Source organism: Capra hircus, chromosome 10 (assembly GCF_001704415.2).
Source record: "Capra hircus breed San Clemente chromosome 10, ASM170441v1, whole genome shotgun sequence".
NCBI classification, from domain to species: domain Eukaryota; kingdom Metazoa; phylum Chordata; class Mammalia; order Artiodactyla; family Bovidae; genus Capra; species Capra hircus.
In genome coordinates this window covers 45327080-45350266 of record NC_030817.1, presented here as the reverse complement: position 1 = coordinate 45350266, position 23187 = coordinate 45327080, and the positions used below count along the sequence as shown (strand labels likewise).

Here is a 23187-nt window from a genome sequence, read left to right as displayed (position 1 = left end):
GCTGGGCTATTCTGCACCTTCCGGTGATTGCTTGGGGTCGGGGGCATCCAGGAGGCGACGCGCCCACGGGAAGGTTGTGCGAGCAGCGGGTGTCCTGGGGCGGGCTTCTGGGCTCTGCAGCGCGGGAGGAGGCGGCGGCGACGCTGGCTGGCAGGCAGATGATGCTTGGGACCCGCAGCCGTTGGGAGGCAGCGTGAGCCCGAGAGAACCCGAAGCCGCCTCGGTGGCAGCAGCGCCGGAGCGCAGCCTCCTCCCGTTCCCATAATGCACAGGGAGGCGGCGGCGGCAGCATCACTGGCCGCCTGGGTGGCTGTGGCGGCGGCCCGGAGGACCCCGGGCACGCCGCGCGCGCGCCACTGCTCGCGGCGAGCCCGGGAGTGATGGCGAGCCCCCCGCAGGCCGCCAGCTCCTGAGGCGCCCCGCCCCGCCCTACCCCGCCCCGCCCCGCGCGGCCCGCCCCGCCCGGCCCTGCCCTGCCCTCCTCCCCGCCGGCGGCTGCCGGGGCGCTTCCTAGTCGGCGCGGGCGGCCGCCCAGGAGAGGTGCGGCCTCCGCACAGGCGGGGGGCGTCGGCGCCGCGGGTCCCGCCATGGCCGCGTCCGAGCTCTACACAAAGGTAAGGCGCCTCGCGAGCCGCGCAGTGGAGAGAGGGCCGCGCCACCCGCCGCCGTCGGCTGTCAGGCCAGGGAGGGGCCGGGGCGCGGGGGCCCCGTGCGGCCCCGCCTGCACCATCCCCTTTCCGAGCCTTTCAAAATCCCGGTCCCTGCCCGTGGGTCAGCTGCAGGGGCGCCTTCCTCTTTCGGGCGTTGATGGTTAAGGCGGCGGGGGCAGCCTGCCTCGGGGTGCCTCTCTGGTCCCTGCCACGCTTCTGGGCCTGGAGCAGCGCGGGTCTCTAAGTGGAAAGAGGGCCCCTGTGGATTTAGTAGGGCGGGCCTGGGTCAGGATTGCTCAGCTCTCAGTCTTGCTTTAGGAAAAATCCTGGCTGATGGGAGATGATAGATCTGGTAGATGCTAGATCTGGTCGGTCTCTCCCTTAGGGACACGCGCTTAAAATAACGTCTTGTGTTGGTATGCGGTGCCACTTGAACCGCCAGCCAACCCTTCTGTGAGATTTGGAATCCTGCAAACGGTCGCGTCGATTTTCACCTTTAGTTGCCCGGTTTCAGATTGCTTACCCTGGGGTGGAGAGCCCCTGGGAAGATACGAATAAATGCAAGCTGATTTCACTGGGATGGTGGATACTCATTTGTCGCTGGGAATTTGCAATCTGCGTGTAATCCCTCAGAGCCTTGTTAGGCTCCATGTCTTCACCAGCCGCTGGGGCGAGCCTTCTCCTTCTGGGTTTAGTTCAAGGGAAGTGGCAGCTTTTCCTTTCTTATACTGACGCCAATATTCTCTGGTGCTGCTGATCTCTGAATGGCATATTTTGGAGAACTTACCCGTCAAGACAGTGTGTGGTGCCCTTTGTGACTGTGTGTAGTCATGGCATTTTATACTACCACTCCTGTGTAGATCAGTGTTTTGCCAGCTATTAATTACCTCTAATGCCAGTTAACAGAATTGCCTTAACTACTCAAGTTTGCATTTGTGTCTTGCATTTCAAGTCTACATTTATGGTCCCAGAATCATCGCTTCCAAATATGACCCAAGAAAGTCCAAGTTGCAGCATGTTATAGAAGGAAGAGGTCTGGACACCACCACACACACACCCCCAAGCCCCGCTCCTGGCCCCCCTCTCCCCCCACACCCCCCCCCCACTCCCAGACCTTGATTCTTCTAGTCTGGGCCTTTTCACTTACTGTGTGACCTTGTGCAAATCACTTAATCTCTCTGTACTTTAGTTTACACATCTGTAAATGGAGTTAATTTTACCTCCTCTGCCTCTCACAAGGCTGTTGTGAGTATCAAACTTAATGATAGATGGGATTGCTTTTGTAACCTGTGAATTTCTTTACAAGTATAAGGTGTATTTCTTCAAGCATGAAATGAGTTTGCAAGAAACATTTCTTGGGATCTCTTTGTTTCCAGCTGCAGATTTGAAAACTACACAATTGAAACTTCTCTCTAAACCTGGTCATTCTTAAGGCACTGTGGATTCTAACATATGATTGAATGCAATTGGAAATTGATCTGAATTTACTTCATTAAGCAACACTTATATAGAGCTAACTATGTGCCAGGTACTGTTTTAAGTGCTTTATACATATTAACTCATTTCTTAGAGGTAAGTGCTAAGACATATCAGTCATTTTCACAAGAAGAGATAGGGTCTATAAATATTCTTCAATTACTTTGTATAGACCCCATTCTTCACTGCCTGAGGAGTCCATCCTTCAGCTGCCTGCCTATTTGTAGCCTGCTTAACAAGACTGGTTGGATAATATGTTTCTCTTGGATTTTGGATCTGTATTCCCACCGCCACCCCCCATACACACACCCCCAAATGATTGGCAAGAAAAAAAATTTTTAAGATCCTGGGATTTTTTAAATTGTAAGTTTTGGGGCTTTCATAGTAGCCTCATCACAATCTGTTTTAAAATTCACCCTCTAGTCATTGTAAAGACAAACTGGTTTAGGCATCAATAAGGAAGTTGAGCTTAATTGTCTTCTCCTAAATACATTTGTATCTAAGAATAATCTGGTCACTTGGCTTGTTGGCTTATTCTTTTTGTGAGTGGACCTTAGCTTAATGGCAGGCAGAACTATTTATTGAGCTCCTCCTGAATGCCAGGTACCCTGCGGAATGTTCAGGAGTTCTCACATGAACAAGACACAGTCCTTTTCCTCAAAGGACTCACAGCCTGCTTCTTTTATTTTTGGCCCAATTTGAATCTCCAAGGGCATAAATAACCTGCTGTTGCCTCAGCAGCAGGCAGACAGCTGGTATGATATTTATTTGTAGAAGTTAGGGAACAGGTTGGGACATAAGAAGGTTGGAATGATTCTAGAGATAGAGGCTTGGGTAGTGATTATTAGAGGAAGAGGGAAATCATTAGAAGTAATATCAGTGGATAAACACAAGAATTTTTCCCTTGCAGAGAATTATAGGGAAGGAAGTTCTGGGGTAGTCTACAAAGAAAGACGTAATAGTGGCATGCCATAATTAGGATATTCAACATAAAGCAGTTAAATTTGTAAAGTGCCCTTTAAAAAATGTCATTCAGAGCTTAAAGGCAGATTTAGATGTGTGATACAAATCAGCTCCTATTACAGTGAAAGACAAAAGATCATTCAGTTTATTCTTTTTAGCTACATTGATAATAGTTTTGTCACAGCAATTTAGCAGGGTTTCCTCTTTGTAAATTTTTCAAGCTGTATAAACATTTTCAAGGCAATAGCCTGGTTCCTAGGATACAACATTTCTGGAAACTAACATTTTGATTAAAACATGTTTGTTGTTGGTTAAAATAACAGCTTTATTGAGACAGAATTCACACACCATACAATTCACCAATTTAAAATGTACAGCTCAGGGATTTAGTATAACCACACAGTTGTGTGTTGATTTGCTTTTAGATCCACCCGACTTCTTCCTGAAAGAATTACAGGTGGCTGTGACATCTGATTATATCTGGTTTTGGAAATATTTGCTAGTCATGACTTGCCAGTGGATATCTGAATCATGACATCACCTGTAACTACTTTCAGCAACTTCAAAGGATTCAGCATTTGTGGAGCAGGGTTTATTAATTAGACCTGGATGGATCACCAACAGCAATACAATGGCATCCCAGTCTTCCTCTCATGAGGTTCCCAGACTCCACAGGCAGCACATAAATGCTGTAGAATAGCCAGGATTACCTGAAGTTCAATTAGGAGTCCCATAGTTTGTCAGGATGCTGAATTGTCTAACAGTACAAAAGCTATCTAAACCCCCGACTTGAGAAGCCAAGTAAACTTCCTTAGGTGAAACACCTGTTAGGCCAATAGATCGTATTCTGTAATCTTCCTTTCCCATTATATTTCTTCATACCTACCGAAGCCACATGGACTAGATATTTTCTGGGATAGTTTCAATTTTATGTTCTATGCCATTGTCCCTTCAAGGCATCAATCCTGGAAATTCTAATATTTTGGTGTTGAAATTGCATTTCTCAGACTGCTTCCAACATCTTAAAGCAGAACAGAAATCTCTATATTGTGCCCTGATTTGGGGCTTTGGCAAGTATATTCGCTTTTCTAAAGTCTCCTGTCAGGCTCCTCTGTCTGTATTTCTTCCTAATGTTCTTTGGCCTGTTAATGGTTGGAAACCTCTGTAGCCTTTTGTTTGCCCAATTCTTCTCCTTTACTAATTGTAATTTCACTTGACATCCAGCTGACAGTTCTGTCTCAATGGCCTGGCTTGTACACATTTTATCTTATTATAGTTATTTGTGTGTATGTAAGCTGCTCCCGTAATACTGTTAGCCCCCTGAGATGCTGATCAGGTTTGTTTACCTCCTATAGAGCCTAGCACAATGTCTTCCACACGGTAGGTGCTCATTAAGTATTTGTTAGATGCATGAAAGAATATTTTAACAGGAGAGAAACAGAAAATAATGGCTTGGGATGATTAGTCCACTTGTAGGACGGAAACAGTATAAAGAAATGGTTAAACAAGTCAGCACATTTTCAGGCATGTTTAACAGGGTGAGTAATAGAGAGGAGAGCTGGGCATCACGGAGACCAAGGAAACTGTTGGAGGAAACAGAATGGAAAGTGATGGACGTCTGCTAGATTGAGGTACAGGCAGAAGGTGTGAGAGCTCTCTGTGATGAAGCAGATTCAAGGTGGGAAGGAGAGGGAATAGTGTAAGTTAACACCAGTGGCTCTAGCTTTAGAAACTGGCAGTTAATTCTCATTGTATCATGAAGTTTTGCTGACTCTGTGAAACTTGTAAGCTACTCAGAAATACTTCTTTAGACTGCTTGAGCAAAGCAGAATAGTCTTGATTTCCTCTTGAAATTTGTTACTGTTTCTTGAAGTGTGACAGTTTGATGTATTGCCCAGTGGCTAAAAGGTTACCAAAAAGTTACAATTTTAATGAGAGTTGCTACGGCCAGATAAATAGTTTATATTTTCCTGGTGCTTTTTGAAGTAGGTGGGCATTAGGATGATCTGAATGGGGTTCCAGGGATTTAACTTCAGCTTCCAAAAGGTTGATATGGGGTGGAGGGGGATAGCGTTCCTATTGAGAGTGTGGAAGAGGCGGCAAAATTAGTCAGGAGAATCTAGAGGCACATGGCCCACTGGAGGATGGATTGGCTTTGTTTGTCCCCACTTTGGGTAGTTTTTAACAAAGTATGAGGTATTATCAGAAGTATAAACTCCTGGCTGATTTGCGGAATAAGACCTGACCCTAGGTGAAATACCAAGTGGGCAGCCCCACTCCACTCTGACGGGCCTATCCTGTCCTGTCCCACAGTGGTTTTCCCAGACTTTCTCCATTTGTCTACCTGGGAGGTGGTCTTCTTCCCTTCCCTCTGGCTCCTACCTCTGTGTCTGTCTTTCGCTAATCAAATTTATTTATGTATAATTTGCATGTAATAAAATTCATTTTAGGTGCACAGTTTGAGTTTTGATATTCTGTCATGTACCCACCATCACGAACAAGATATAGAGCATTTCTTCACTCCCAGAAGTTCTCAGGTTCTTGGGTTCTTCTCTTTCCCTGCTTATTCAAAGCATTTACTGGAATTGGCTTACCTGCAGGGGCAGAGGAAAGAGTTTGTTTTTTTTTTTTTTTTTCCCCAAAAATGTATATTATAGTTCCACCTTGGAGCCCAAATGATACTGATAACAATACAGAGACCCACACTTCATCGACAGTGGGAGATGGGAGTAAATGGAAAGGAACTTAGGTGGTTTATTTAATCTTTCTTTCATTCCTCACCTTTGCTAATGGTGTTTGCCTTTAATGCCTCGTTTCCTAGGTCATGAGTGTGTTAAAATGCCCTTAAGTCAATTCTGCCCTTTAACAGTTCTCTTGCCCCATCGACCTTAGTTGTAATGCCTGTCTGGGTTTGTACTGATAGAGATTTTTAACCTTTACAGAAACATATCCCTGGCTTCTTCACACCTTAGACAGCCTCCACTTCTCTTTAAAGCCCTTTTCAGTTGAAACTCTTTAACCAGCTTTCATTTGCATTAAATGTCTCCACAGAGGCCTTTTGCCAATTGTAGAACTTAGGGATAATGTGATTATGCTTTAATTTCAAAATAATAGCTGCTAACTTGGCTGAAATCAAAGGAGAAGTGCGTCATCCACTCCTAAGTGTTCATGAAGAACATTTATCTACCTGCTTTGGCCTGAAGTGCCACTGTGTTCATAAATGTGAGCACAGGGCTGGACTGGAGATGGGACACACAAAAAACAGGTTTTGTCTCTCTATTCACTCATACAAAAGCATATGTTGTCTTGGCCAGGAATCCTGTGTCTATGGTTGGGGTTTTAACTTGATAAATATATTCTGAAGGAACTTCAGAATGGGAGAAATAAAATGATCAGGGAAGTGAAGAGGCTTGACTGAATAAAAAGACAGACTCTTCAAAAAGATGAAGGTAAACTGGGAAAATGGTGAATTATTTAATATCAAGATTAGAAGTTTATAACATCATACCCCAGTTTAGTAAGGATACTTGCTGGAGCTTGAAATAAACAGTCATTTAAAATGAATTTCTAATCTAACCATTGTTTTAGACATATGAGACACATTGTCTCAGGTTCATTATTCATATAATGAATATATGAACCCTCCCTGAATGGGAGGGTTTTTGACTGGAAGGATATTGGCTATCTTTCCCCTAGAGAATAACTTCCAATGAAAAGAAAAGCCTTGGAGAATCCATAACAGCAAATGTTGATAAAGCATATGAAGGGGGATAATTAGGAGTATGAGAGTAATAGATATATACTACTATATATAAAATAGATAAGTAGCAAGAATTTATTGCATAGCATGGAGACTATATTCAGTATCTTATAACAACCTATAATGAAACCTGATATCTAAGCTATGTGTTAGATAATAGAAAGGGTCTGGTTAATTCATGGATCATAGTTCTGACACGTAGAATTTCCAGATCTCTCTTTGACAGTTTATTAGCCAGAACTGTTTTAGTTGGAAGTGCCGGAAACCCAGCTCAAAGCCAAAAGGGATTTATTTGCTTAGATGTCCTAAGAGCCCAGGCATAGCTAGGTTCAAGACTCGGACATGGCCTCTGGGGTTCTCTGTCACTGGCTTTCATGTCGAACTGCTATTTCACATTGGTTTCATCCTCAGGACCGTTCTTTTCTGGATGAAAAAAAGTGGTAAGTAGCACCCGCGAACCACATGGTCTAGCTCTGGGCCTGGAAGAGAGCCTGGTGGAGGGTTTCTGATTGACCTTGCTTGTGGTCATGTGCCCTCTCCTGACACTGTGCTGAGGAGGTGATGGGGGAGGAAGGCAGTGAGCAGTCCAGTCTTGCTCATCTCAGAGGCCAGAGGGAGGATAGGACATTGTGATTGATGGTCCCACTCAGACCTCGTGGGGTTGCTGAAAGCTGTTCCCCGTCAGAAGGAATGGTGCTAGAGAGACAAAACAATATCCACTATGAATCAGTCACCAAAAGTGCCAAAGCGCCTGAGTTCTGCCTCCTGTTCTGATTTTTGAGCAGATGAAGGGGAGGGTTTTTGACTGGGAGGATATTGGCTATCTTTCCCCTAGAGAATAACTTCCAATTAAAAGAAAAGCCTTGGAGAATCCATAACAGCAAATGTTGATAAAGCATATGAAGGGGGATAATTAGGAGTATGAGAGTAATAGATATATACTACTATATATAAAATAGATAAATAGCAAGAATTTATTGCATAGCATGGAGACTATATTCAGTATCTTATAACCTATAATGAAAAATAATCTGGAAAAAAATATAAAATTGAATCACTTTGCTGTACTCTTGAAACTAACATAATATTGTAAATCAACTATACTTCAATTTTTTTTAAAAAAGCATATTAGAGGTAGATGAAAATTAATAATAAAAGATAATAAAGATAATAAAAATTATCTTTTATTCAATCTTAATTAGAAAGTAATTTTGTGTGAGTTTATATAAATCATTTTCTGCATATGCATGTTTTAAACAAACACTATTGTGTTAGACTAATTTTAAATTAGGCTAGACTAGTTAGAACCTAATTTTTCATCTTACCATACTGGAGTGATTAGAATAAGATAATCAGCTATTTCTTTAAGGATATACTGTCACTTTAAAAAATTTTTATAGCAGTACTTAAAACAACTTTTAAACAAGTTTGATCTCTATGCTCAAGCTGAAAAATATCTTCTAGTTTGCTAAGCATCATGCTCAGATTGGAAGCAGAACTACTAGAGATATTTTCCATAAAATTAAGAAAAGTACTTCTTAATAATAATAAATTTGGGTCAAAACCTGGATTAAACTTTCATCAGTTTAGAATGTGTATTCGTTAAAATCTTATTTTAGAGATGGGAAGTTAAACCCACTAGAGCTAATATTGTATCTTAACCCAGCCTTCCTGTTTATACTCATTTTGTTTATTCTAACAAACATTTCTCAGCTTCTGCACTATTCTGTTTTCGGGGAACATGTCCTGTGTGTTGTAGGATATTTAGCAGCATCTCTAACCTTTATCTGCTGGATCCAGTAGCATCCCCCACCCACAGTTGTGACAACCAGTCCATGTTGTCTACAGACATTGCCTAATGTTCCCCAGGGAGGAATCCCTGCTCCCCTGCCCCTGCTTGAGAACCACTGCCCTAGATCTTGAGACTTAGATTAGGGTAGGAAAAGTGGGAAAGAGAGTTAAAAATAAAAATGGAGATTAACTGGAAAAACTTTTAAAAATTGACTTTTTTAGTAATACCTCTTCTGCTTATAGGAACGTTGTATTATAGATAATTCAGAGAATATAGAAAAGCATAAAGGGAAATTTTGTAAAAACAAATTATACCATCCAGAGATTATAATTTTCAACCATTAATTTACTTCTTTAAGTCTTTTATGTATTTATATTGGTATTTTTATGATTTTTAAGCTTAATATATATTGAGATAATTTTTATATTAAAATATTTCTTTACTCAAAAAATTTAAAGCAAAAATTTTTAGACTCTGCTGTGCAGCCTGTAGAATCTTAGTTCCCTAAGTAGGGATTGAACCCATGTCCCCTACATTGGGAGCTTGGACTTTTAACCACTGGGAGTCCTATAACATATTCACTAAAAATGTTTTTCATGGCTGCATAATATTCCATCACCCAGGTGTACCATAAATTGTTTGCCATAATTTATGTTCACTGTGGGTTCCGTGGTGGTTTTGTTGGTAAAGAATCCACCTGCCAGTATAGGAGAAATGAGTTCAAACCCTAGCTTGGAAAGATTCCCCAGAGGAGAAAATGCCACCCACTCCCATATTCTTATCTGAGAAATCCCATGGATCAATGAACCTGGCAGGGTACAATCCATGGGTTGAAAAGAGTCTGACATGACTTAGTGACTAAACACTACCACTACCACCACCAATTTTCACTGTACAAAGAAATGTACTATGATGAACATTGTTGTACATAAATCTTTGCTTGGATTAGTAAGCTTTAGTCAATTTCAGACTCTACATCTCTCTGGCAAGGGTTGGCATTTATGATTTTTCAGTGTAGGGTATTGATAGTTATTTTATTTTTAAAATAGCACTTTTTATATATGTTGCTTCAGGGCTAGGATGGCCAGATGTCCCATTTCTGTGAGATGGCTTCTGCCATCCAGTACCTTTATTCTGTTTGGAAGAATCCTCTTAGAGTAGAATATATAAGTTTATTGAAAAAAACTAATCCTTTTGGAAATCTGAACTATTTACTTTTTCTGACAATTTTCCTTATTGTTGTTCTTATTCACTGTTTCTCCTTGATCTTGGGTGACTCTGGGTCAGAAAGCATAATAGAATTAGAAATATTTTTAAAAAGATAAAAAAAAAAAAAAAAAACCATGAAGCTGCTGTCTTAAAGTATAAACCATTACATTGTAACTTGAAAATTACCTGACTATATGTTATTTCATTGTAAACAACATATCCTTCTAATTAGAGCAAACTACTATTTGTCTGGAGTGGTCAGAGGAAGAGTTTTTCTTCAGTGGGCCGTGAAGAAGCTGAGAGGCCTGCTGCACAACACCTGGGCTCCCGGTGGCTCAGTGGTAAAGAGCCCGCCTGCCAGTGCAGGAGACGCAAGAGATGCAGGTTTGGCCTCTCGGTCGGGAAGATTCCCTGGAGTAGGAAATGGCAACCCACTCTAGTATTCTTGCCTGGAAAATTCCATGAACAGAGGAGCCAGGAGGGCTACAGTCCATGGGGTTGCAAGACGTCGGACACCACTGAGTGACTGAGCACACACCTATTTTAAAGCAATTAGGATGGGACAAAACACACCACTGATAAGGACATCACTGTAAAATGGACTCTTCAAACATAGAAGGTGTTTCGGGGTTTGTGAGGCCTGCTGGTATTGCTTGGTATAACAGCCCACTTTAAGGCCTGGTAGCCACAAATGTGGTTGGAGGTCGATTGTGTGGAAATTTAGGTATTGAAGACATAGGAAACTTGAGTTGAAGCCTTAGCATCCTTGAAAGTTCTTTGCTCTTCTTCCTCCACTAAAACATAGAAATTTACCTTATTTAGTTTTCATTTTCTTTCTTCTAAAAACTGTGAATTGCATAAAGGCATGATTACAAGGCAGTACAATTAACAAATCATAATGGTTAATATTTACTGAGGCCTCACTATGGACCAGACTGTCCAGAGGACTTTGTCACAACTGTTCCTTCCTTGGCTTCCACCTCTCCCAGTACCTGAAACTCCGGCAGTGCATCATAGCTGTCAAGGCATGGACTCTACACTTGAATTCTGGTTTGAATCTTGGATTCACTATTCACTATCTCTGTGACCTTAACATTTCTGTGCCTCAATTTCATCATTTTTATAATGGGGATAACAATATCTACTTCATGAGATGGAGAAGCTCTATACAGTCAGCAAAAACAAGACCAGGAGTTGACTGTGGCTCAGATCATGAACTCCTTATTGCCAGATTCAGACTTAAACTGAAGAAAGTAGAGAAAACCACTAGGCCATTCTGGTATGACCTAAACCAAATCCCTTACGATTATACAGTGGAAGTGAGAAATAGATTCAAGGGACTAGATCTGATAGACAGAGTGCCTGATGAACTATGGACAGAGGTTCGTGACATTGTACAGTAGATAGGGATCAAGATTATCCCCAAGAAAAAGAAATGCAAAAAAGCAAAATGGCTGTTTGAGGAGGCCTTTTAAATAGCTGTGAAAAGAAGAGAAGCAAAAGCAAAGGAGAAAAGGAAAAATATACCCATTTGAATGCAGAGTTACAAAGAATACCAAGGAGAGATAAGAAAGCCTTCCTCAGTGATGAGTGCAAAGAAATAGAGGAAAACAATACAATGGGAAAGACTAGAGATCTCTTCAAGAAAGTTAGAGATACTCTTGAGAGTCTCTTAGACTGCAAGGCGATCCAACCAGTCCATCCTAAAGGAAATCAGTCCTGAATATTCATCGGAAGGACTGATGTTGAAGCTGAAACTCCAATACTTTGGCCATCTGATGCGAAGAACTGACTCATTTGAAGACCCTGATGCTGGGAAAGATTGAAGGCGGGAGGAGAAGGGGATGACAGAGGATGAGATGGTTGGATGGCATCACCGACTCAATGGACATGAGTTTCAGTAAACTCCAGGAGTTGGTGATGGACAGGGAGTCCTGGCCTGCTGCAGTCCATGGGGTCGCAAAAAGTCGGAGATGACTGAGCGACTGAACTGAACTAATGGACTTTAAAACGTTAGCGGTTATTATTGTTGCTGTTCAGTTACAGCTGTCATTCTCCTTTCTGTCATGCTGCTTTGTCTTCTTCATAAGCTCAGGTGCCTCTTATTTCCCTTTAGAGACCGGGGCTACTCAGCTCTGTCCTTGACCTTCCCTTCCTCCCACTGTGGCCTGACTGTCTCCTGATGAGTCAGGACCAGCCTTGTGCTGATGACTTCCAAATCTGTTTCTGACCTACTTGCTCTCCCTATAAACAACAGACAACTGCCTTATGGCCATCTTTAGAAGCATCTCAAACCTAAGGTATTTAAAATTGAACTTGTCATCTCCTCCTTCTTCACACCACTGTACGCTACTTAACTTCTCCATTCTAGTTTTCCTATCTTTAGGATGGGATAATAGTAATGCTTACTTCATAGTGTTTTTTTGAGGATTAAATGAGATTGTTAATGCAGAGCACTTACAGGAATCTCTGGTACATATTTAAGCAATTTGAGCCACTCTGACTATTGTTATTTGCATTCTTTATGTGGTGAATAGCATCAACATCTAATCCAAAACTCTAACCCCAAACTTAGAAATTATCTTGACTTTCTCCCCCACCCCCACCATTCCCATCCTACTCTAACTGATCAGTTTCCATTTCCTGGTATTATTTTTACTCTGTTTTCATCCTTTTTATTTCTTTCCTGAATCCCCAGATAGTGTCCTAAGCAATTTTTGGTGTTACTTCCTGTGATCTGTTTTTCATTGCGCTACCAGAGTGATATTTATGTAATATCTGATCCTATCACTCTCTGTCCTGAAATTCCTCAGTGATATCCCCATTGAATTTTGCCTTGAGAATAAATTTATTGATGTAGTGCTTCCTAAACTTTGGTATCCATCTGAATCACTTGGTCTCATTCAAGTTGAGATTCTGATGAAGATCTGGGGTGGGCCTGGGGGTGGGGCCAAGTCAACTAACAACTTCCAGGTGATGCCAGTGTTGCTGGATTGAAGGCCATGCCTCCAGTAGTGAGGCTGTAACGCTCAGGGCTCTTCCTAACTTACCTTCACCCCGGGACTGCCTCTTCACTCGTGTTTCCCTTGGGGCATTCAGGTCTTCACCTGAAGTCAGGAGCTTTCTAGGTGCCTTCTTGCTGCTTTGGAGCATTCCCCTTGCCTGGCCTTATCTACTCTTTGTGAGTTAGTTCCCCCAGACCCAGTCTGGCTAAGATGCCCCTGTGTCCTGACACCTACCACGCTGCATTACAGTTGTCTGTCTCCTTGTATATTTCTGAGCATTGTAAGGACAAGGGAGCTATCTTGTTTTGATTATAATTTTTATTGAGATATAATTCACATACAATGCAATTCATCTATTTAAAGCATGGAATTCAGTGGTTCTCACCTGTTTTTTGACCCAGCATCTAGACCAAGGCTTGGTCTAGTAACAAGCCCAGAATTCAAAGAATACATTAATTAAATAACATTAAAGTACCATTGGCAATTTTCCTCTAAATCTTCCTCTCCATACCTGTATTTTTGGAATTGAACATTTTAGCATTCATATTTATTCATCAGTAACTCTTCATGAGGCTTTCCTGGTGGCTCAACAGTAAAGAATCCACTTGCAATGCAGGAAACTCAGTTTTGATCCCTGGGCTGGGAAGATTCCCCTGTAGAAGGATGGCAATCCACTCTAGTATTTTTGCCTGGGAAATCCCATGGACAGAAGAGCCTGGCAGGCTGCAGTCCATGGAGTCACAAAGAGTCAGATATGACTTAGCGATTAAACAACTATTAACTACTCTTACTGAGCTTCTTCCTCCCAGCCCACACTCCTCTTTTTGGCACCAGCAATGGGATCCACTTGATTTTTCTCTTGGTAAGTTTTGATGCATTGTTATAAATCACTGTCCCTTGTTCTTCAGTGCTTCCAGTTCTGTTTTCAGCTCATGCTGAAAACAAGCAGTACTGACCCAAAGCACAGATCTCAACATGCTGCTTTCTTGCTCAAGACCCGTGCCTGGTCCCCAATCCACCCCCTCCCCCTCAAACTGCCTACTATTAGAATGAGCTTATTCCTTAGCGTGACATTCAAGATTTTTTCTAGTTCTAATCTCTTGATTTGGTGTTTTACAACACTGGAGTTCTTAGTCTGTCTTAGTTCCAATCATCTGAAATACTTTTTAAAATGTAAATTTCTGGGTCTTGCCTCCAGAAATTGATACAGTGATTTTGAGAGTCCCAAGTATCTGTTTTTCACGAGTGTGCCAAAGGGATTCTGATGCAGGTGGTCTGTGGAAGCCCTCTCTCAGAAGCTGAAGCAAGCTTGCTGCTAGAGGCTGTGTTCCAGCTTTCCTTGACTCTGGATTTTGTTCACCATGTTTCCCTCTTGTGTGTACGTGTGTGTGCTCAGTTGCTAAGTTGTGTCCGACTCTGCATGGGCTGTAGCCCGCCAGGCTCCTCTGTCCATGGAATTTTTCAGGCAGGAACACTGGAGCGGGTCTCCGTTTCCTCCTCTAGGGACTCTTCTCGCCGGGGATGGAGCCTGGGTCTCTTGTCTCCTGATTGGCGGGAAGACTGTGGGCTGGCACCAGTGGGAAGCACGGGGTTTCCTGCTTGCCATAGCGAAGCTCAGTAAGAGTTAGTGGACTGGGCTATTTGTTGAGTGGTGGTGATGAGCTTTTTTAAAAAGATGACATTACTGTTGACATATTTTCAGCCAATTTTTCCCCCCATGGCTATTCTTAATGTTTTACTTTTAATAGAATATGTGAGAAGACCTGGCACATAGTAGTGACCCAGTAAATAATTTTGCTGTTTTTAAAGGCAACGGGAAAAACTGCTTCACTTATGTTAAAACTTAATTGAGAGTCTTCTGTGGTGAAAGATGGTCCATTACTTTTACTAATAATAGGTGTGAAATAGCATAAGAAATGACTTGCAGAATTACTTTGGGAGCTTATTTATTTATAATTTTTAAAATTTTAATTAAAAAATTTTATGGGAGCTTTTTAAAAAATATAACAAAAAAATGTAAAAATAATGAATGTTCAGTGCAGAACCTTTGAAAATTCAGAAATACAAAAGAAAAAATTGCATGTAATCCCACTATCGTTAGATGCTTTTAATATTTAATATAAGTGTAGTGGGGTTTGTGTGTGTGTGTGTGTGTGTGTGTGTATTTTCTTTAACAAAACAGTTTATTTTGTGCAGACTATTTTGTAGCAAGATTTTTTTTCTCTAAAGAGTATGTTTTAAACATTTTCCTCTACCAACACTGTTTTGATCTCCTTAGAGATCAATCCTAAAGGAAATCAACCCTGAATATTCATTGGAAGGACTGATGCTGAATCTGAAGCTCCAACACTTTGGCCACCTGATGTGAAGAGCCGACTTATTGGAAAAAACCCTAATGCTGGGAAAAATTGAAGGCAGGAGGAGAAGGGGACGACAGAGGATGAGATGGTTGGATGGCATCACTGACTCAATAGACATGAGTTTGAGCAAACTCCAGGAGATGGTGAAGGACAGGGAAGCCTGGCATGCTGCAGTCCATGGGGTTGCAAAGAGCAACTGAACAACAGCAACAATACCAATGCATATTCTTAAATACTGTGTTTTTTAATGCTTCCGACTATTATACTGCATGAATTAGTCATGTTATTCAACCAATCCCCGATGATAAGTATGTCCAATTTTTTGACAATTTAACTAAAGAGAATCAAAAGCCTTTGTGTGTTCCTTTAAAAAGAAACCAATTGTAGTTGTCAGTGAATCATCTGACTATAATTATAGAACATCCAATTTTTCTGCAATAAAAATATTGGTGCAAAAACTTGATTATCATATCAATGTTAAGAAGATTAATCCAGTTAGAGCTTAGAAGGACTAAAAAAAAAATGCAAGAGTATCAAAGCACTCAGGAATAAATCCTTAAATACAAGTACATATTTGGTATATTAGAGTGTGTCAGCCACAACAGCCTGCTAGGAGGAAATTCTCCAGACTAGAGAGTTAGAAAGATCAAGGTTATTGATCAGTGTGCCAGGGGAATGAAGCTGTAGGTTAGCTCCAACCTAAAAGGACAGTGGGTCTCTTCCTTATCCAGGATTTTGGAAATCATATAGTGGGAGAAGGCAATGGCATCCCACTCCAGTAATTTTGCCTGGAGGATCCCATGGGCAGGAAAGCCTAGTAGGCTGCAGTACATGGGGTTGCTAAGAGTCAGACATGACTGAGTGACTCACTTTCTCTTTTCACTTTCATGCATTGGAGAAGGAAATGGCAACCCACTCCAGTTTCTTGCCTGGAGAATCCCAGGGACAGAGGAGCCTAGTGGGCTGCCATCTATGGGGTTGCACAGAGTTGGACACGACTGAAGCGACTTAGCATCAGCAGCATAGTGGGATAAGTTGTGTTGAAGTCAACACATTTCTGTACCTGCCTATTCTTGTTAGTTGAGGAGACTATCCTTGACTAATTAAAGCCATTTGAAATTTGCCAAGCTCCTGCATCCATATTTAATGATGGGACAGCCTGGTTGCTCAGAGTATGTGGGATTTAGAAATAAAAAGTTGACTTAGGCTAAAGGGAAAAGAGTTATATAGCAGAGTTATTTAAAAAAAAACAAACAAATCACATTTGCTAAGTAACTTGGGAAATAATCTCTGAGACATGAGATCTTGAAAAGTCTGAAAAGGAGTCTTTTTGTTAATGTATTTCAAATAGACCCCCTTGGTTTACAAATACTTTCCTATAATTTGCTTCCAACTGAAATAGGTTGGGAAACTGGGCAAGGGTTCTTAGGGGCCAGCTTCTTCAGAAGACATTAAGTCCCTTTGGGGCAGAAGTGGTACTTCTTTGGGTCCTCTAGTTTTCTGAGTTGGTGTCAAGAACAAAGCCTTATACTCAAGAAAGTTGGAATACTCTGTGGACCATGCAAATTTGCCTCCTTGGTTATTGCCCAATGGAGTCTTCCAGGTCCGGTTTGTCCCTTGGAGCCAGGGTTCCCACTATGGTATGTTTAATAAAGTGAAAGTGAAAGTCACTCAGTCATGTCCACTCTTTGCAACCCCATAGGCTATACAGTACATGGAATTCTCCAGGCCAGAATACTGGAGTGGGTAGCCTATTTCTTCTCCAGTGGATCTGCTCAACCCAGGGGTTGAACTGGGGTCTCCTGCATTGCAGGCAGATTCTTTACCTGCTGAGCTATCAGGGAAGCCCCATGTTTAATAAGGATGTGCACAAAACATGCAGAGTGCAATTTAACTGGTTAAAGTAAGGATTGGGGTGTGTCATCTGAGTTTATGAAAACCTACATGGTGGGGTCATTTAGAAGAACATAGTACCAGTTTAAAAAATCTGTAAGTCCACTGTAATCTATATCATTCTGTATATTAAACCTAGATTCTTAATCTTTTTCTTAAGGTTAAGTATCTCCCATATTCTTATTTGGGCTGCATATCTGTTGGTTATTTTTCAGGATTTTCTAAGGTAACTATTATAAGCTGGTGAAATTTAACAAATCTGAATGGGTAGAGGCCAGATTAATTGTTATAAAATATATATGGATAAAATAGTGCCACTACACATGATTCCAGCTTGCAAATTTCTTCTTTGGGGTGGAAATTAAGATTTTGTAAGTCTGAAATTATATAGTTTGATTTTATTCAGAATGTGGTCAGTATATAGACACAAAGTCACAGTCAGAGCACCAGAACTACCTCTGTGCATGCTTTTCACTTTAGTCAATTTAATTCCTTAAGTAGCCAGTTGTCCTTTGGTTTTCATTCTTCACTGTCACAGCGCAGTGACATCAGATGCAGCTGGAGCTTAAAGAAGAAGGGTCGTGTTAATTAATTCCAGTGAAACAAAAACTGCCTCAAATAATTAATAGAATACAGTCTCATTAAAGACTTTAGAACTTTTTTTCCCCAAGGACTAGAGAAGGAGAATGGCACAGATTGTTCACTTGAGACCATTTTTAAGCTATTGATGCATCTTACAGTTCTCATCTAGTGGTTCTGATTTCAACATGAATCATTCAGGCCGTGTAGTTATTTTCTCTTGAGGCTCTCTCTTTGCCTTCAGTGACAGTTTTCAAGAAAGAAGTTCATGAACTTAGGCTTTGTCACAATCTAAAAATGGCCTCTATTTTATCGTTTTATTTATAGCTGTCATATTTTAGTTTAAACACAGTTGACCTAGCAAGCAAACATTTGTGTGTACAAGTAGGGTGGCAAATACCAGGTCAGGTTGCCTGCTGGGTTATTGGAGGGAAGAAGAGGCTATGTATATTCCCATCATTGTTTCTGTCAGCTGATCTTGATATTATAAGGTTTTTTTTTTTTTTTTTTTGTCTTCCAAATAGTTAAGGAAAATGGGATTATTGGACTGAGAAAGCCAGAGTTAGGGAAAACTGGGTTGATTAATAAGTAGGAAGATCTTTTTCCCATGTGATTAATTATCTTGGTTTTCCAACTCAATGTTTTATAATCAGTAAAAGCTTGCATTCTGTGACCTATCCTTTGAGGACACTGCCTTTGAGCAAACTAGAAAGTTTAATCTACTTTTAGTTTTAATAATAGTTAAAAGGGGGCTTCCATGGTGGCTCAGAGGATAAAGCATCTGCCTGCAGTGTGGGAGACCTGGGTTTGATCCCCAGGTTGGGAAGATCCCCTGGAGAAGGAAATGGCAACCCACTCCAGTACTCTCCCCTGCAAAATTCCACAGATGGAGGAGCCTGGTAGGCTACAGTAGGATTGCAGTGATCCTACATGACTGAACAACTTCACTTCTCAATAGTTAAAAGGGGAATAAGAGGAAATTAACACATAACATTTAGTTTACAGATTTTTTCTTTAACAGATACAAAAGGTCTACGTTTTGTTGTGTTGTTGAAAACATGTTCAAAAGAGAATGGACTTACAGATGCACAGGGGAAGAAGAGGGTAGGACAAATCGAGAAACTTGCATTAACATATATATACTTTGCTCTTGTTCAGTTATTAAGTTGTGTCTGACTCTTTGTGATCCCGTGCACTGTAGCACACCAGGCTTTACACTATCATGTGTAAGATAGATCACTAGTGGAAAGCTACTATATAACACGGGGAGCTCAGCCTAGCACTCTGTGACAACCTAGAGGGATGGGATGGAGAAGGGAGGGAGGCTTCAGAAGGAGGGGATATATGTATAATTATGGCTGATTCACATTGTATGGCAGAAACCAACACAACAGTGTAAAGCAATTCTCCTCCAATTAAAAAAAATTTTTTAAGATTTTATGTATGTTCCAGAGCTGCATTTTTGGTAGCATAATAATGAAGATATAAAGAAAAATACATGTAAACATATATACATATCATAAAAATGTATTTTAAAAAAGGCTGAAAAGGATGGTTTGAGACTGGGAGATTTGGGTATGATTGCCCACATATGTGTTACCATGTGTGGGGCAGACAGTGTTATGTCTGGGAAGGGAACCACCTCAGTAACTCAAGGAACCAATGACTTGCTTACAAATAATATTGGCTCTTGTGCTGTAGAGATGGTACACTCAGAGTAGATGAAACAGAGGAGGGGTCAGAACAAACAGGGCTAATAGAGATATATAGTTCTGTTCCCACTTTTGTTTGTATGCTGTATTGTGATATCTTTTTTTGTTTGTTGTTTTGTTAGGTTAGTTGTAATTTTTATCTAAGCTTCTCAAATTTGGATTATTTGTCTAGGTTTTGGAAAGGTGTGATATGATTGAAACAGCTCTGCCACTTTAGGATTTGTGTGAATCAGATACACTATGAAAAGTAGAGAAAAGACTATTTAAGTATATAGACAAGAGTTAAGCTTTATAAATCTGGATGCATTGAATAACAAATACATAAAACAAATGGGAAATACTGAGAATAAATAAGGTAACAGTAATGTGACATGTTTAACAGTATGGTGTCCAGTATTAGGTTGAGTTTCTCCCAGTGTGACTGTAGGCAAATAGTGAAGGTACTCACTCATAGGGCAGCTCGGAGGCTTTATATATAAGTATGGATGTAAAGCCTTGGCCCAGCACTTGTTGCATCATGTTGTTGTCGCCCAGTTGTGTCCAGCATTTTGGGACCCCGTGGACTGCAGAACGCCAGGCCTCCCTGTCCCTCACCATCTCCCGAAGTTTGGGCTTCCCTGGTGGCTCAGATGGTGCATCATAGTGGAGTCCATAATGTTAACTCTTCAGCTGATTTTATTGGCTTATGTATTTTAAATGATTTGTAAAAATTCATTTCCTTAAAAGAGAAATCATAACTCTAGATAGTTCTCTACTTACCATATTCTTAAAGCTTCTCGGTGGTTTCAGGCGTGTGTTATATACACTAATATAATTCTCCCTTCATTCTAGATGGTGTTTGACTAGAAATACTCTTTCAGTTATGTCTACAATTCAACATTGTCAGCATCTGACATAGCTGTAGCTTTCATCGCAGCCCCTTTATTAATGTTTCCTTCATCAGCATTCTCAACCTTTTTTTTTTCTGCCAGAAAAAGGAACTTATTCTAAACCAGGGCTCTTGCAGGTCCTGCACCCAGCTGTAATTAACCAATATAACTAGCACTTTATGGATTATATAGATATGTGTCATAAGCTTAAATTTCAAAATAATAATGGTTAAATTTCAAAAACTAGACCCAACTCTATTTTTCTTGCCAGTATAAAGGACTGAAAGGCAGATATTCCTTTTTCTAACTTTCGTTATAGTTAGAGCTAGCCGTGTGGTTCAGTTTCGGTCAATGTGATATAACAAGAAATCTTCTAGAGGGCCTCTATGGGGTGGGACTGGGTGGAAATTGCTTTTCAGATAAAAGGTACAGAAGCAGAAGAATGGTTTGGCTGCACATCTTCTTTCTTTCATTCATAAGTGTGGAATATGATGTACGGGGTTGTGGCAGCAAAATTGCAGTCGTGAGATAACAAGGTGGAGAATGGAAAGTTAACAAGCGGAAGTGGTAGAGCAGAAAGATAGAGTCTGGGTTCTCAGTGATATTTCTGAGCTCTCAGAAGAACTTTTGAGGTAGCCTTCCCTGGACTTCTTGTTCATACATTATTAAAGTCCTAGTAGTTTAAGCTATTTAATCAGACTTTTCTGTTCCTTGCAGCTGAAAGTATTCCTAACTTAAACAAGATATAGCAACTTTAATGTGAATAAAATTAATATAAATTTGTGAATTTTTTTCAATTTGTACAGTGATATTTATGCACAAATAACATGGGAATATGACAGAATCCATGAACTAAAGGGTGAATTCTAGTCACGCTTTTGACATTGCAAAATATGATCAGTAATGTGAAATAAATTAGCCGTAGTCATAATTCATAGGTATTCTGGCCACTTTGTGGGTCTTTCCCATATTGCCTATGACTTGTAAAGCCTTGCTCTTCTTGGGCTTCGCGCCGTGAGCATGGCAGATGCATAGACGGAAGGTTCGATGGCAAGGGAAAAGCTCGGTGTGCGAGAACACGGATGGGTGGGAGACGCCAGTTAAGAGATGAGTGTGTGCGGACCACACCAGTCTTCCAGTCTCCCAGCCACGGTTGTCCCCAGGCTGTCCTGGAGTTCCATGTCCTGGATTCCAGTGGGAGAGGAAGAGGACAAGATACTTAAAAGGCAAAGAAGCAACAGCAGCAGCAGCCATTGAAGGCCTGGAAGAATTCCTGGCAGATACTAAAAGCTCCTTCAACTTTGAGGTTCATTTCCACTTGGTCTCTCAATCCTTATGTGAAGTTTATGGTGAAACCATACCAACCATGTGCTTAATTTGATCCTTTCAGATTTTCTAACGGTGTTAAGATGTTTGGTGAGTTTGTCCATTTGGTATGAAACTTTAGAGGTAGGCAAGGAAAGGAGTACAGGTGGGAAAATATAGAGAACTCTTAAGAAGAGTAGTTAGAAAATTAAGAAAATCTGATTGTATCATGAGATGAACATGGTGGTAGCATTTTTCACTGAGGAACTGCTCTCACTTAAATTTTGTCTTTTTCTGAGACTCCCAAGGAAATGCCTCTTTTGAGCATCTTTTAAAAGTTAATCATAAAGGAAGACTAGTTTTTTGTGTGTGTAATTAAAGAAAAAAACCAAAATACTTTTTGCCAGTGGCACAAAGAAAGAATTATACTTTAAATGGAGGCTGGCACTTGCAAACTCCTATACATATTCATTTGTTGGTCATCAAGCTTGACAGCCTCTCTGTTCTCTCACTATATGTTTGGGTCTTGACTGGCCTTACTGATCATGCGTTTCTGTAGATGCAGCCTTGTTTATGGTACAGAGTGAGTGAGTGATAGTTGCTCAGTCTTTCCAACTCTTTGTGGCCCCATGGACTTTAGCCTGCCCCAGGCTCCTCTGTCCGTGGAATTCTCCAGGCAAGAATACTGGAGTGGGTTTGTAAAAGCACTCACTGTGGGCAGATGTTGAAGGGCTGCAACTGCAGCACTGTTAGATTTAGATCTTACGTATGAGTGATACAGTGTGATCACAGGCTCCACCTTCCATTTCCTCCTCACTGTTCTTAACAGACTCTTAAGTGCTTTTGATCTTATTAGAGTCTATTTGTCTTGTGAATTTTTTAAAATTCACTTTTTGTTTACATATATGGATACTTTCTTGACTGCTATTAAAAAGGTAATTAACATTTCATAATGATATAGATGGATGTCCAGGATGTATTAAGTAACAAAACCCAAATTGTAGTCTGTATATATGTGTGTGCACATATGCCTGTGTTCTGGAAGAATTTGTACTAACCTCTTTAAATTATTGAAAACAGTTATTTCTAGAGGTATGATTATGGGAGACCTTTGCTTTTTAATTTATCTATTTCTATAATATTTGGATTTTTATAATCAGCATACTTTTTTGTAATCAGAAAAAAATAAATATTTTCTGTCTCTAAGTAGTGGAAATGAAGATGTTTCATAGAAACTTTTTTCAAGTTAAGAAAAGTTTCTTGACAGTGTATACATGTATATATATTAATATACCTATTAAAATAATTTATAATATATCTGACATGTTTGATGCTTTCAGAACTGAGAAGTCTCACTCCTTATACTTTTTAAGCCTTGGGATGAGCATCTTGGATTAGGCATGAACTAAGAACATTTTTTAGGGAATGGGGGAAAAGAGGAAGGCTGCCTGTTCAGTGTGACTTGAAGAATTCTGAGAGATGCTACCGATAGAGGAAAATTCATAAAGATCTCCCACAGCTCAACAACAAACAATCCGATTTTAAAATGGCCATATGACTTGAATAGACGTTTCTCCACGGATGTACAAATGGCTAGTAAGCCCATGAAAAGAT

General features: G+C 40.7%; 1 protein-coding gene across 3 annotated transcripts in view; it reads left to right on the top strand.

Moving 5' to 3' along the window:
• The window catches only part of MYO5A (myosin VA), a 197222-nt gene continuing 174370 nt past the window's right edge, over positions 336–23187 (top strand). For 2 of the 3 annotated variants that reach the window (XM_018054218.1, XM_018054215.1), the window contains exon 1: positions 336–614. In XM_018054218.1, the coding sequence (XP_017909707.1) occupies positions 588–614 (27 nt within the window). In that variant the 5' untranslated portion in view covers positions 336–587. The remainder of the gene's footprint in view (positions 615–23187) is intronic. The other variant, XM_018054211.1, reaches the window with a different exon arrangement.